Below are 15,098 nucleotides of genomic sequence, written 5' to 3' on the forward strand. Positions count from 1 at the left end.
TTAAATTAATTTGTATAAATGTGAATGTTACTGAAATAGCATACTAAAGGTGATATGGTGACCACTAACCAGAAACTGGGTTGAGCCAGAATGTAATCTGAAAACACTTGTACTAACTTTTGATCAGAGCAAGTTACCTGCTTAGAAAAAAACAACTAATTATCAACCTGGTAACGAGTGTAGCTAATTAAATATACTTTTCTTACTCATAAAAAAAATTAGAGTGCACTGTTTCTTCACTTTGATAATTTCACTGTTGACTGTATTTTTGACCATAAACTCAAGATTTTACCAACTTGGCAGGTATGCATTTGTTCTAACTCCATAGATTAAACTAACAATGGAAAACAATCTTTACAATGAAAGTGTGACAATGAAATTATATATTAAACATATTAACAAATACTGTTCATGAAAGTAAAAAATAAAGAAATGACAGAGTACACCTTACTTATCAAACATAAAAATACAGAATAATTTTAATACCTTGAGGTACCCTGTGTGTTCATATTAGAAAAATAGAACATTCATAGGTTGCACACAACATGCAACATCCAATGGATCTTTATACTTTTAACTAAATTAATCAATCATTTATAGAATTCAGATAACTGATGCCTGTGTTGATTTACTTGCATAACATAAAGTAATTATCCATGCTGATATATTTCATAATTCGAATTCTTATCATTGTGTTTGATACAGTTAATTATACATGTTACCATGGCAGCTAGTGTTTGTTTTTTTTTCCACATTTTTGATGAATGAAATAGTCAATAGATGGTTATTAACCTGCCTTTCAAAATGTCAGTTATAAAGTATGATTTGAATGCTCTGAAATGATAACGGTTATAAAATATTATTGTTGTTTGAAACGTTCCACATGCTGCCACATCCAGTAAAAGTTTGCCACATGATATGCACATGGTTTCTTCCATTACATTTTCTAACATTTGGCTACAGGCCTAATGTACAACACAATAATGTGGTATATAACTTGTATTATTATGATAGCTTTACTGTATTACTCTTGCAATGCAAATAAGTTGTTTGTTTGGTTCTTTCTTGGTCAAAAATATTTTTTTTCAGAATGTTTGTTCAGTCTCAAGTTTTCCTTTTTATAAGTGCTATTGAAGTTTCAAGGTGAGTAATGCTGCACTGTGTACATGATGGAATTACCAGTTTTGGACAAATCTTGTAGCTTAATGTGAAGGGTTTTAAATATTTTAATTGCATTTACACCAGCAATGTTAGGAAATCTCCACAGATAGTAATTGAGTGTTCCATCAGAGTAAACTGTTCTGTCACCATGGAGGGTTGCACAACATTAAATAATGTGCCCCTAAATTAATAAATACTCTCTAAAGTGACCTGCATATGTCCTCTGTCAATCTCTCTCTCCACAAATGCTGTATAATGGTTTAGATTTGATAAAAATAATACCTTACAAAGACAATTAATTTGGGAGACTAAGCCTGAAAAACTGATTGATAAATATTATAGAATACACTAAGTTAAAAACTGTAAATTCCAAGCATATTTGTAATGCCCTTAAGTAAACAAGCACAGTGCTAGTGCTGACACCTATTGATATTGTTATATGGTCTTATTTACATGACAGGCATTTACCCTGGGAAGGAAAGCAGAACCTTGAAAAAAATAAACAGAACCTACAACAACTTTTTCTAATATTGTATTTTAGCCTCATTTACTGTTTTAATATATAATTAACTTATAATTTTCAAGAAACACATAATTTGACACTGCAATGTGAAATCTGTGTCAGGCTCCATAATCCAAGATGACTGTTGTTAGCATTATAAATATGGCTAAATGGATAAAGTGGTTTGTGACAGTGACTTGCAAGATGAAGTGGAGACAGAGTAAGACACATAAAAATATAAAAAAGACTATTTTTCTAAAATATTGGGTTGAGGAATAATTCGTGAGCGTTTTTTCAAGTTAAAAAAATATATTCATAAATGAAACGCTTTCGCAAAATATTTCATGTCATTTGGTAGATAATTTTTTGCTCTAATAGATGGTGTGTTTGATTTTCATATGTCTTTAATTTTTGCTTTCATTTTCAGCTCATTAAATGGAATGTCAAGTGGACAAAATTGAGCATTTTCGACACCATCTGCTTTTTGCATTTAATTTCTTGCAATTTCGTTTAAAACAATGCATACTATATACCTAGGTATTGCATGAAATAAAGTATCATAATAAATGTTTTGGGTGTAATGTGTTCATGCATTGAAGTATTGTATAGTCTTGCATGTAATGCTTGAATGAAATTATTTAAAAACGCTCACAAATTATTCCTCAACCTAATATATGACAAACTTTAATTAGGTCAAAAATCTTAAATATTCAAAATAAAAATGAGTTACTCTTAATGACATGTAGATAACCAAAAGTGCTCTACAGAAGACAGGATGGGTTACACTTAATGACATGCTGAATAACCAAGAATTTGTTTGTTTGTAGTTGAGCACAAAGCTACTCAATGTGTTATCTGTGTTGTGCCACCACTGATACTGAAACCCAGTTTCTAGCATTATTTATAAGGCTGCAGACTTACCACTGTGCCACTGAGGAGGAAAAGCCATGGATTCACCTGAGAATACAGAATGTGTTACACTTAATGACATGCCAGAAACACAAAAAATTAACCCTTTACAACGGGCTCAATATAATATACAAGTTTATCTACACATTTGCACACGTTAAGTATTTACACTGTACCTTATGATACAACATGCATATCTTCAGAAAAGTTGACTGACTTTTAGAAAGGATTACAAGTATTTTGTAAACAAAAATCAGAGCTTTAATGAAATATTTTTATTAATGATTTGTTTGCAAAAATATTGAGCCTGTTTCATTACCAGTCTGAGTGCAAACTGATTTAAATGTTATGAAAAAAATATTCTCCATCCCAAAACTCTGAAATCTGAAACCTCCTAACCACTTTTCAAATGTTTGTTTCCAATAAGACTTTATATTTCATGTTATTTTCTGTAATCTGACTATGTGGGGTCTGTAACTTGACCAACCTCGTAATCATTATAAAAATATTAGGAAATCACAAAAATACAAATGTTTAGTTTAAACAGTCTCGTAACACTATATATTGATTATTTTTTATTATATTAACCTTCCAGTCGGAGCTAACATTACATAACTTACACTGACATGGTACACATGCACTCATCTAATATGTATCCAATAATATAAAACTGACCTTTAGTCTTCCCTGTCTTGGTGGACTAGGATCTGGTAATATACAGTCACATTTCAATTGTTATACAATATATATATATGTACATAGGTTATTATATAGAAATAAATTATTTAACTTATTTTACTTAAAATACAGAACTATAAATCAAGAAGTAAAGCAAAGAATTATCTCTTCTCACACTACTACTACTACCTTTGTACTCGGTTGCTGGACGACATAGGTTACTAAGCCTTTTAAATTTCACATGTGAAGGATGTCAAACATATTTTTTTTTAGGTTTTTATATATATACAGTTGAATAACAAAAAATATTATAAATAACTGTATTGATACCATAGAATTCTACCATAATTTATTAAGCTTAGTAACTAAGATGTGATTAAATTTTTAAAAAATATGAAACTTCGAACAGACTAAAGACACAACCTATCTTCTTAAAATCTTGGTTCAAAAGAACATGGTACATTTTCACACATTAAAATGACTGATAAAACCACTAAATGGACATTCTAAGCTGTCGATTGGTTATTCACATCATATATCAAAGTAAGTGTATATAGGGGACTTATACACACTTTATATACACTCTTTCCAACAATAACTCCTCGTGAAGAATTCAAGGTAGCATGGGGTGTAACCTCAATAGGTATATCCCCAATTGCCTTTGAATTCAAGGGGAGTTCACTGTGTTGGGATGTGGATGTTTTAACCAATATGTCACCAGAAATGGAAAGAGTTGAACAGGGTCACCATGTTTGATTCAATACATATTTATATCTCAGTAAAATAAAAGGGTTTGAGGTTCTTATTTTATATTCTAATTTGTTAATATTAGTAATTTGAATTCCTGGTTTGTATTAAACTGTAGACTTGCATTTTGACATCACAATTGTAATTTTAAACAGTGCTGCATTCAACATACCATATGACTCACTAAAACCTATATTTAGATGTGTTCTTTTAATATTTACTTCTAAATTAAGAAATTAACTCATATATAATATTAAAGTTTGAATTATAATCTACAATTTGATACCAAGGTTCTGACATAAATTCATAAAATAGTAGTTCAATACAATTTTGAATGCAAGTCAACAAATGCAATGTCATGGCTTTTGACCTGTGACCCATTATGGAAGGGTTAAAGAATGCATATTTGTATATATTCAACTGAATAAGGTACTTTTAAGAAAGTAACCAACAAATTATGGAAGAAAATAGTGAACTTTAGCACATAAAAACTTACATGTGAAATAATACAAGAAACATTCTTCTCACCATGTAGAATATTTAAGTAGCATGAATATCAGAAAACAAATTAATTGAATGAATGAATATATTCTTGTGACTAATTTGTAGCACTTCTGAGTTCGTCTACATCAATGTAATGTATGACATATGATGCATCAAATAGAATTAAGCAAAGACAGCAATTTTTAACATTATTTTTTGATATAATAGAACCTATTTAGAAAGGCCTACAAAATCAGCTTAAACACATACATATGGTTAATATATAATGTAAAACAGCCTATGTTAAAACTAGTCAGAAGATAATTTCAGATTATTAACAGTGAACAACTGATGTCAACAAAGTATATTAAAGAACAGCAAGTATAATAAATAATATGTGGGAATTTGTACGCATTCATAGACTTGAAACATGCAAATTAAATGAATAAAGATATATTTACTCTTTCAAAAGAAATGATAAAATTCATTATGGTTACTATAGTACTTCATCTTTAATACACAATCCAAAAATGTATGTGTGTGTGGCTGTCCTTAGAGGTGTCCTCCATGGTTCAGCAATAAGTTAACAGGTCTGTAGTGCCGAGGTCTAGAGTTTGGTTCCCTGTAGCAGACACAACAGATAGCTCTATAAAAAAAAACCAGAAAATTTCACAGATCTTGAGTGTACAATTACTACATGCTATGAAATTGAGCAAAAAAAAAAGTAAAAATAAAAACAAAACATTTGAAACTTTAAAAATGATGTCTTTGAGTAGTTTTGTTTTCTCTCAAACATATAACCTTTTTAACAATTAACAAGACTATAAAACTTACCCAAATCTGTCACTAAAAAAAGTGACTGATGTAAGTGTTTTCGTAGCTGAATATTTTAACGTGTCTTGTTTTACAAGTTCCCACCTGCTTCTCTAAGTCAACCTTCAATTTAATAGTACAGTTTGCACTTGAAGGTTCAGTTAATCCTTCCAACACTGGGAAATAAGAAATAGAAAAATTAATACATATAAAATAACAAATAAATTAATGTGTTAAGAAAAATAATTTTGTTTGTATGTTTCATAGCAATGTCAGATATATACTACATATATATACGAGGTCTGTTCAAAAAATACACGGACTGTTTGAATTGCACAGCTCCAGTTGGTTCCAGGGGAATCCGCTTGGTGTTGCTAGGTTCGCACAGATCAGCTGATTACGACGCCATTTCCCGATTGCAGATATCTTCATTTGTGTATTAGCTACGCGGTTTTAAGTGAAGTGCGATTTTTTCGTTTGGCGAATTTCAGAATGAATGACCTGAAGGAGCAACGACTTCCTGCGAAATTTTGTGATAAACTTGGAAAATCTGCGACTGAAACTTTTGTTATGCTTAACACGGCTTACGGTGATGTTGCTATGAAGCGTATGCCATGTTTCAAGTCGCATGAACGTTTTAAGGATGGTCGACTGTCCATTGAAGATGATGAGCATCCTGGACGTCCTTCCACGTCAATTGATGACCCACACGCCGACAAAATCAACACCCTGGTGCGGGTAAATCGGCGTCTGACTGTCAGGAGCCTGAAGAGTGTGGGATATCAATTGATTTTGACCCATCGCGTTGCTGCAAAATTTGTGCCACGCCTGAAGACGGACGAACAAAAAACCCATCACATCCAGGTTTGTCAGAAACTGCTTGATCGTTCAGAAGAAGATGAAAACTTCTTGTCAAGGATCATAACAGGTGATGAATCATGGGTTTATGGTTATGACAATCGTCCCAGTGGATGCGTGAAACATCCCCAGACCCAAAAAAGCTTGCCAAGTTCGATCCAAGGTCAAGGTGATGCTGACAGTTTTCTTCGATGCTAAGGGTGTTGTTCACCACGAGTACCTCCCCCAAGGCTACTTACTGCATTGAAGTTCTGAAACGTCTGAGGGATGCCATCCGTCGCAAAAGGCCAGAAATGTGGAGGAGTGGCGACTGGTTTTTCCATCACAACAACGGTCCAGCCCATTCAGCCCTCAGAATTCGTGAGTTTTTGGCCAAACACTCAATCACTGTTCTTCCCCACCCCCCCTACTCACCTGACCTTGCTCCTTGCGATTTTTTCTTGTTCCCCAAACTCAAAAGACCCTTGAAAGGAAGAAGATTTGAGACGATTTCCAAGATTAAGGCAAATGCGAAGAAGAAGCTGGAGGACATTACAAAAGAAGCGTACCAGAACTGTTTCAACAAGTGGAAACATTGTTGGGATAAGTGTGTGCGTTGGGGAGGAGAGTACTTTGAAGGGGTCCGAGACCTGTAACCTCTAAATAAAGTACATTTTGTTTTATGACGTCAGTCCGCATATTTTTTTAACAGACCTCGTATATACTATTATATACTACATCCACTACAAGGAAATGAATCTTAGATTTTAATGTTGCAAGTCCACAGACTTTTTATAATATAGAAATAAGAAAAGATATCTAGTAAATAGCAGAAAATCAAAAACATTCAAAAGTTAAACACACTAGGTCTAAAACAAATTAAAATAATTCACATGAAGCTCACCCATAAGAAATGTATCTAATACACACTATACCTGGATCTCAAGTTTTTTATGCCCCTTTATAATAAAAAATATAATGGAAGTAATCCAGAGAACTACATAATCATGTAATGTTACTAGTAATAAGACTTGATATGATACAAAGTATTTGGTGTTACTTGCAGAGAGACAAACATCTAGTTTTTAATGTTAAAAGAACATATTCAACCTAAAAATTACAAACCAGTTGCATTATGTATTCATGATTTTACTTTGACAAAATAGTTACATTTCAAATTAATTTTATAGGCTATATATTAGAAAATATTTGGAATAATTATAAAAACACATACACACACACACACACATACATACATACAAGTCACAAAAAATGAATAATTGCATCTAAATAGTCACTTTTACCATTAGTAAAATACAATATTACAGAAAATATAAAAGTGTGAAAATTATACAATACACTGATAATTTATATTTGCTTTAGACAGAGCAGTAAACTTGTTTAATATTACCTTAAATTTATCAATATATTGCTACAAATGTCCTGTATTACTCCATTCAACTAACTTATTTGGGCACAATTTGAACTTTTCAGTTTCTAAACATGTTCACTCAGCCTTAAAATTCATCTCAGGATATTCATACTAAGTCAGGGTTAAAAGATTTTTATCAGCCCTTTTTCTTTCTTCCTTAAGATATCATTTTACCATGTTTGCTGCATGTCTGAGATCACTGTCTTTCTGAAACGTGAATCCCTGTGTTCTTTAGGGGCTGAAATAATGAATAAAAGTTTCATTACTTTTGCATATATTTTAAATACCAGTGCCTGAGAAGAAGCCCACACTTGCACTGGTCCTTAGTTAGATTCACTGTAGATACTGCATGTTGACTGTCATATATTCCTCTCTGATATTGAATAAAAACTGTTCACTGTTGACCATCAACTTGAATTTGGATCCATCTGTATAGTGCACTCTTCTCCAGTTCCACTCATCCCATTTTAACCTTTGGCTTTCTGTCTATAGCAGTGGTTCTGAGCAGCTACGCATCTGTTGAAGCCACTTACGTCTAGGTCACTGGCTATATCTATACTGTATCTCAGGAGAGATGGTGTGTTATAAACACTTACTAAGAATGCAGAGAACAATGTTTTGACCTTCTGTGATATATTTTTTACTTCAAGTTGGTTTCTCATCGTCACAAGTATCTATACTGGTCTGTCCACTACCTGATATTTAGCATTATAAGCCACTGGACTTTACCACTGAGCAACCAGGAGTTATTCAAAGAAATGTAAAGATGTATTAGATATGAGTCATAAACATAATGTTTTTTAACAAATTAAAATCAACTTATTAACAGAACAATGTTCTTCAGCTTTAGTAGACTTTTATGTTTTTTTCAAAAATAATTACTGGAACAAAATATATTTACCTCAAAAACAAACTTTCTTTTACAAAAACATCTTTTAGGTTTCAGGTTTTAATTATTTTTCAATGTGCTGCTCATACCTATTTTACTGATACATTCACAAAATATATATACCCCAAATCACTGAGATGTTTATGTGACATATATCCAAAAGCAGTGATATATTCATGCAATATATATATAGTCAAAACCACTGGTGCATTCACGACATACACCCAAAAGCATGGATATGTTCATGTGATATATACATATATAAACACAAACATGCATGACAAAAAAGAGCAGTTTGATTAAAAAATATTAAATAAATCAAAATGTTATAAAACAAGACTTAAGAAGGTATTTATTTTTGCTTATACAAATTAATTAAATATACTCTAGTATTATGAAATAAGTATTTAGTTTAAACAACCTTCAGTTAACTGTTTGAAATATACATTTTGTTAGTCCTTAATATCTTCAGAGAAAGGTCACTGATACAATTGCAAAGGTTATCTCTCAAAATTAGAGAAGTTCACTTTGTTTCTACTGTAAATAAAATTTATCTCTCAGATAATGAAGGTTGGAAAAACATTCCTTCAAAGATGTTTATTTTGACTCTATTTTAATCACAAGATATAAAAACTTTAAATATCCTTATTTTTATAAAGAAGATGGACAGAATCTTACGTAAACTCCTGTGACTAAAGCTTCCATAGTATAGTAACTACAAAGGAAAGTGAAAACAGACATGCAAGGCATTTCATGAAGCATTTAAGATAGTGAATACTAATTACTTAAAAAGTATCAGTAACTAATCAATAGGTGACTGCACAGACAAGAAGGTCAGCAACCTTTCATAGGGGAAGGTTTCTTTTTTTGGTTATGTTACATGACAACAACTAGTATCTGATTGCCAAATTTCACTGTGAGTAAAGTCCCAAACTGATTTTACCTTGGCAAGGAACTTAAATGATAGTATTTAAGATAATACATAAAGTTGCTTACGGATAAAGAAACACAGTTTAGTAGTTCTGAATGAAAGTAGAGATAATAAAAGTTATAACATCAGTCTGTCACAAAACCTACAGGTCTTAATTATGAGAAAAGATATGTAGTTTCCCAACACTTTGTTTTAAGATAATAAAGCCAATGTGTAAAACTGAAACCAGAGGGTCATTAAACACACTAATTCCTGTAAACTACAGAAAGAAGCAAAATATCCAAAAATCTGAGAACATTTAAGAAACAACACTATGTATTACAGAAAAGAGAAGTTTATCACAATGAAGAGTACAAAAACAGCGTGTTCAAGTCACAATAACGAGGAAAGATTTGTTAGTTTGTATTGGAATTTCACTCAAAGCTATACAAGGGCTACCTGTGCTATGTGGAAAGCTACAAAGAAAGACTTTGAGCACTAAGCTAAAAAGTAATATGAAGAAATTTTACCAACAGTGGACTTACGCAGATGAAAAACAACCTACGACTGTTCAGGTTAAATTACAAACAATCATAAGTTAAGTTTGTATAACTGTATTAATAAATAAGTTCCACCAGAAAAACAATACTTAGGTAGTAAACACATAACTGTTGTTCCTGAAACTGATATTATAGAGTCCACAAGCAATATAAGAGTTCAGTTTGAAAAGCCAATTAGTGGAACACCCATACATTCTTTAAATGCTATAAAATAGAATTGGCTGAAATAAAGTAACAAAGAATCAAGTTTTATATACTGGCACTAAGAACACAATTTAACATCTTAAAATGTAAACTTTACTTACCTTCTTTTCACTGCCCTCATCCAGTCTGATGGATTGTTTCTTGTAGTTTGTCCTTTATACTGTGGGTTACCATGAATGGCAAATCTCTTATCACTAGAAGTCATATAAATGAGTAAAGTAATCAAATATTAAAGAAATTTACATTTTCCTTGTGTAACTATGGGAATGAAAGTTCATAAAAGCACTGTTAAAAATGGTACATCTTACTGTTTTGTGAATATGATTATGCCAGTGTGTTTAATCTAATTACTTGGTTTCAACATAACTTACATAATGCACTGATGTATGTAACTGTAGTGTAACCAAACTTTATGATTTCTTGCAGAACTGGCTTTTATTTTGCCTCTTCTTAAATATTTCACTATCTTTTTGGGGCATACATCAGAAGCTATTATGAAACAGCATAGGCTGCACACAGTTTCCATTTAATATATGTCTGTTGCCCTGTATTCCACCAGTGAGTCACAGACAATTATGTTTCAAAGACAAATTTCTCTTGTGGTATACAAATTTGAGACAGTGACTGCTCCTTGGAACCTCTTGAATGTTACATTTTTTATATTTAATTTATTTGTATGTATACACTTGATGTTTTAGCTACATTACCCAACGTCAGAGCTACATTCAAATGTATATTAAATTTCAAACCACAAGATTAAATGTAATGCATTTCCTTTCCTCTTTACTGAGTACAACTGATAGAGAAGAAATATTGTACACAGTCATTTTACAAGAAAACGGTAAGTAAAGATCAATATTACAAAAATACATATTTACATTATACACAATATACTGTTAATTAAAAAAGTGAAATAAGTAAATCTAAGACATCTGGGAAACGAGCAGGCACAGTCCATAAAAGCCAAATCTCTAAAAAAAGTAGAAAATTTAATAACTGCATGCAGTTTTTATTTATATACAATTCGAGGATAAATTTCTGAGATGTATTTAATGTTAACTTCATGTAAGAGTTCTTTATTCAACCAATTATTAATTTAGAAATAACTTGTTATTAATAATCCCATATGTTTATTCTAATGTAGCAGTCATTATATGTACTTGGTAACATTTAAACTGTTACAGTGCTAACACCTTTAGCTATACGCTGAAGACCTTCTAGATGAAAAAAACTTGAAATTTCAATTATGGCCAGTCGTTAACTACCTTCAGTAGATAAACATGCCTTTTGTATTTATAAATACTTCGCCAATTTAGTTAAAACTATTTATGCAATATTTTAATGAAGATTCACAAAAAGAGTACATTTTTATACTTAATGTTTTTTAACTTTTTAAACACGAGTCAAGTGATAATACTTAGCAACTTTATAACTTGTAACTGTCATTTTTTTTATTGACTATTTGTAATAAAAAGATAACAGCATTTGGTACAATACCTTCAAATGTTACATGCACAGATAATCACCAATAAATCAGCAGTTTTCTTTATGCTAAGATTTCATGTAGTCTTCAGTTAGTACCAAATAAAACTCAGTTCAAAGGGTGCATGTGTGTGTTCTCCTATAGCAAAGCCACACTGGACTATCTGCTGAGCCCACCAAGGGGAATCGAACCCCTGATTTTAGCATTGTAAATCCATAGCCTTATCACTGTACCAGCAGGGGACAGTTCAAAGGAGCTCTCAATATCATACATAAACTAATCAAGGAGTTATGTAGCTGCTAGTTACAGTATCATACAGATAACAATACAATAGGCATGTAGTTAAACAGAGAGCCCCCATGATTCATGATACTTATAGCTTAATGTTTTACAAATCTAGAACAGTGAGAATAAGAAGACATTACATATAAAACAATATTCACAATCCCTAACAAACTGTTTCGCTATGGACTTTAGAAAAAAAAATTATCAAATGAATAGATACTATATTTGACTAATCTTAAAAATACCAAAGTTACAACCATTCAGAAAAATCTGATGGAAGTTTAAATCGTACCAGCTCAAAAATATTCGCTACGTGAATCGAAACACTTTTCTTTGTATTTGAAAAACCTGCAGTTGTTTCAAAATATTATAATTTTAAAATAAGCTAATACCACCAAACACCAATTTTAAATCTCTTCGATGTTCTCGTCAGCCGACTGAGGTCGCCTTTTCCTACATGTTGTATAACTTCCGAACTGAAACATAAAATTTCATTTCTAGTTACAATTATCAGATATAAAACGCTTTAGATCTGTATTAATCTTTCAATAACATTATTACGTTAATAATAGATTCAGTGATTGTAACTTACACTGATTTACCTTTATATATATATATAAATACATACATATGATGTTATCTTAAACAGAGCTTAGTCGTTTAACAATGTTTTATTTCATTTTGTTTATTTAAAAATAGTATATTAATATGAATATATATTCACATAAATATATTTTTAAAACTTAGAAATGGTTAACTTAATGCAATGGTGAATTATAACAGCGATTAATACCAGTACTGGGGGTGCCACAGTAGTTTCAACCAAAAACTGGACTATCAATATAAATTGAAAATAAAATTTGTTAGACGCTTTTGTATAAACTTTTGCTTTTCAAGCTTTGTATACCAACTTCACTTTATTTTAACTAATTATCGATCACTCACCTCAAGAGGCTAGTGACGATCCAACAGCCAAATGTAAATCGTTTCCTTTCTAAATTCCGGGCTTAGAGTCTCTCTGTAAAATTCCAACCGAAGAGGTTTTTAATTCTCGATTCACAGGCTTTCTCGAAACTTTTTAAACTTAAACACAGTCCACCAAAAAAAAAGTAACTGTAGATCTGTCAAAAGTTAACGTTGTAAATTTAAATTATAATAAACAAGAAAATTAAATAAAATATTAAAGCACCATTAAGTTTTCATACTAATTTGGTTTGGTTTGAATTTCGCCCAAAGCTACTTTGAGGGCAACTTACGCTAGCCGTCCCTAATTTAGCAGTGTAAGACGAGAGGGAAGGCAGATAGTCATCACCACCTATCACCAACTCTTGAGCTACTCTTTTACCAACGAATAGTGGGATTGAACGTCATGTTATAACGCCCCCACGGCTGAAAGGGCGAGCATGTTTGGTGTGACGGGGATTCGAATCCGCGACCCTCAGATTGCGAGTTGAGTGCCTTAACCACCTAGCCATGCCAGACCCTAAGTTACTGACAGAAACAAAACTGCTTAGGGAACACTTTGTCTAGTATGTACTCTTTAGTGTTATAAGATATTTATTTTTTAGATAATTAAACTGGCGCCATTTAAACGTTTCCAGTTAATCAGTTTTTAACAGCTTTAGCCAGTTATAACATTTTATTTATTTATTTATTTATTGTTTTTTTTTTTTGTATTTCCAATCAATATGGATAGTTTAACTATACTACTCCAAAAAATTAAAAGGAACAATTACATATTTCAGTGTATTTTTGTCATAACTAAATTTATGTAAAAAACATATCCGTTCGTCTACAAGTGTATTTTTTAAGCTTGCGAGTGAAGTTTGAAGCAACTCAAACGAAACTCACCTCACTCAAGGTACCTTACAATAAGCTGTTACGTAAAACCATGCATTCCTTATTAATTCTCGAAACAAACACCAACATGGATCTTATGCGGCTCGTTTTGTCAATGTGTACCTTCATCTTGTGTACCCAAGCAGTCAGGCGCCATCTGATAGAGAACGAGATGGCCAGGGCGGTCCAGATGCTGGCGGATGGCCACTCCCAAAGGAGGGTGGCACATCGCGTTGGTGGGTCACCAAGCGTCATTAATCGACTTTGGCGACGCTACCAAGAGACGAACTCTTATGGTAGGAGACCAGGTCAACGCCGTCTTCTCTGTTGTGCAGCGATGACAGGTTGGCTACCGCCCGGTCACTGCGAAATGACCTTCAGCATTCCACTGGAACCCGTGTATCGACCCAAACAGTTCGCAATCGTCTGCACGAAAGACGCCGTAGAGCAAGACAGCCTGTAAAAGACGTTATTCTGACAGCGTGTTACCGTGCATCCAGGTTGGAGTTTACTCGTCAGCACCTGGACTGGGAATTTCGTCAATGGATCACCGTGCTGTGAACAGACGAAAGCAGGTTCACTGTGTCTCGTAATGATGGATGTGTAGAAACGTCGAGGAGAGCGATTTTCCGTCTGTAACATTGTGCAAGTCGACACTTATGGAGGAGGTTCTGTGATGGTCTGAACAGGCATATGCTTATGTGGCAACACGAGCTTACTTATACTCGACAGGGGTGCTCTGAACGCACGACGATATATAAACGAAATTCTGGAACCCATTGTGAGGCCTTCTGTCGAGGGTGTCGGCGATGGGTTCATTCTTATGCAGGTTAACGCGCGAGCCCATGTCGCCAGACTGTGTACGGACTTTGACGAGGAAGGAATAGAGACTTTTAAGTGGCCCGCCAGATCTCCATATTTAAATCCAATTGAACATTGTTGGGATATATTGTCAAGGGGTGTTAGTGAATGCCATCACCCTCCTCAGAATGTACAGGAGCTCCGACAAGCCCTGATAGACGAGTAGACTGCTATACCCTAAGATAACATCGATAGACAGATTCGAAGTGTGCCAAATTGGTGCTAGGAGTGTGTCACAGCCCGTGGAGGTCACACTGGATATTGAATGTTTCAAACACTTCTTGAATAAACGCATGTGAACTGTTTAAAGTATTGTTTCACATGGGATATCAGTTCTGGTGATATTGGTCATTTGTTAAAAGTTTACTTCTCCACGTTTTACCGTTCATCACACATTAAAAAATGGATACAGATAGAACTGAAATGAGGCAAATTATCTAAAAAAATAAAATATTATCACATTTCAAACACTTAGATAAATTATGTAAGAAAACGTACTTGTTCC

At 32.9% G+C, this 15,098-nt stretch overlaps 1 protein-coding gene across 1 annotated transcript; it reads left to right on the forward strand.

Annotated features, from left to right (window-relative positions):
* The first annotated feature begins 13,820 nt into the window (after positions 1-13,820).
* LOC143235656 (uncharacterized) lies at positions 13,821-14,759 on the forward strand. Its single transcript, XM_076473881.1, has 2 exons — positions 13,821-14,076; positions 14,422-14,759. The coding sequence occupies exons 1-2, from the start codon at positions 13,821-13,823 to the stop codon at positions 14,757-14,759; spliced, it is 594 nt and encodes a 197-aa protein (XP_076329996.1).
* The last annotated feature ends 339 nt before the right edge of the window (positions 14,760-15,098 follow it).

Source organism: Tachypleus tridentatus, chromosome 12, assembly GCF_004210375.1.
Source record: "Tachypleus tridentatus isolate NWPU-2018 chromosome 12, ASM421037v1, whole genome shotgun sequence".
NCBI lineage: Eukaryota > Metazoa > Arthropoda > Merostomata > Xiphosura > Limulidae > Tachypleus > Tachypleus tridentatus.

What these genes read in the sequence shown, in the direction of transcription:
- LOC143235656 (XM_076473881.1), top strand. Translation starts at nt 13,821, where the DNA reads ATGGATCTTATGCGGCTCGTTTTGTCAATGTGTACCTTCATCTTGTGT. An exon ending in CTGTTGTGCAGCGATGACAG is followed by an intron (nt 14,077 to 14,421) that starts GTTGGCTACCGC and finishes TGGTCTGAACAG; the next exon opens with GCATATGCTTATGTGGCAAC.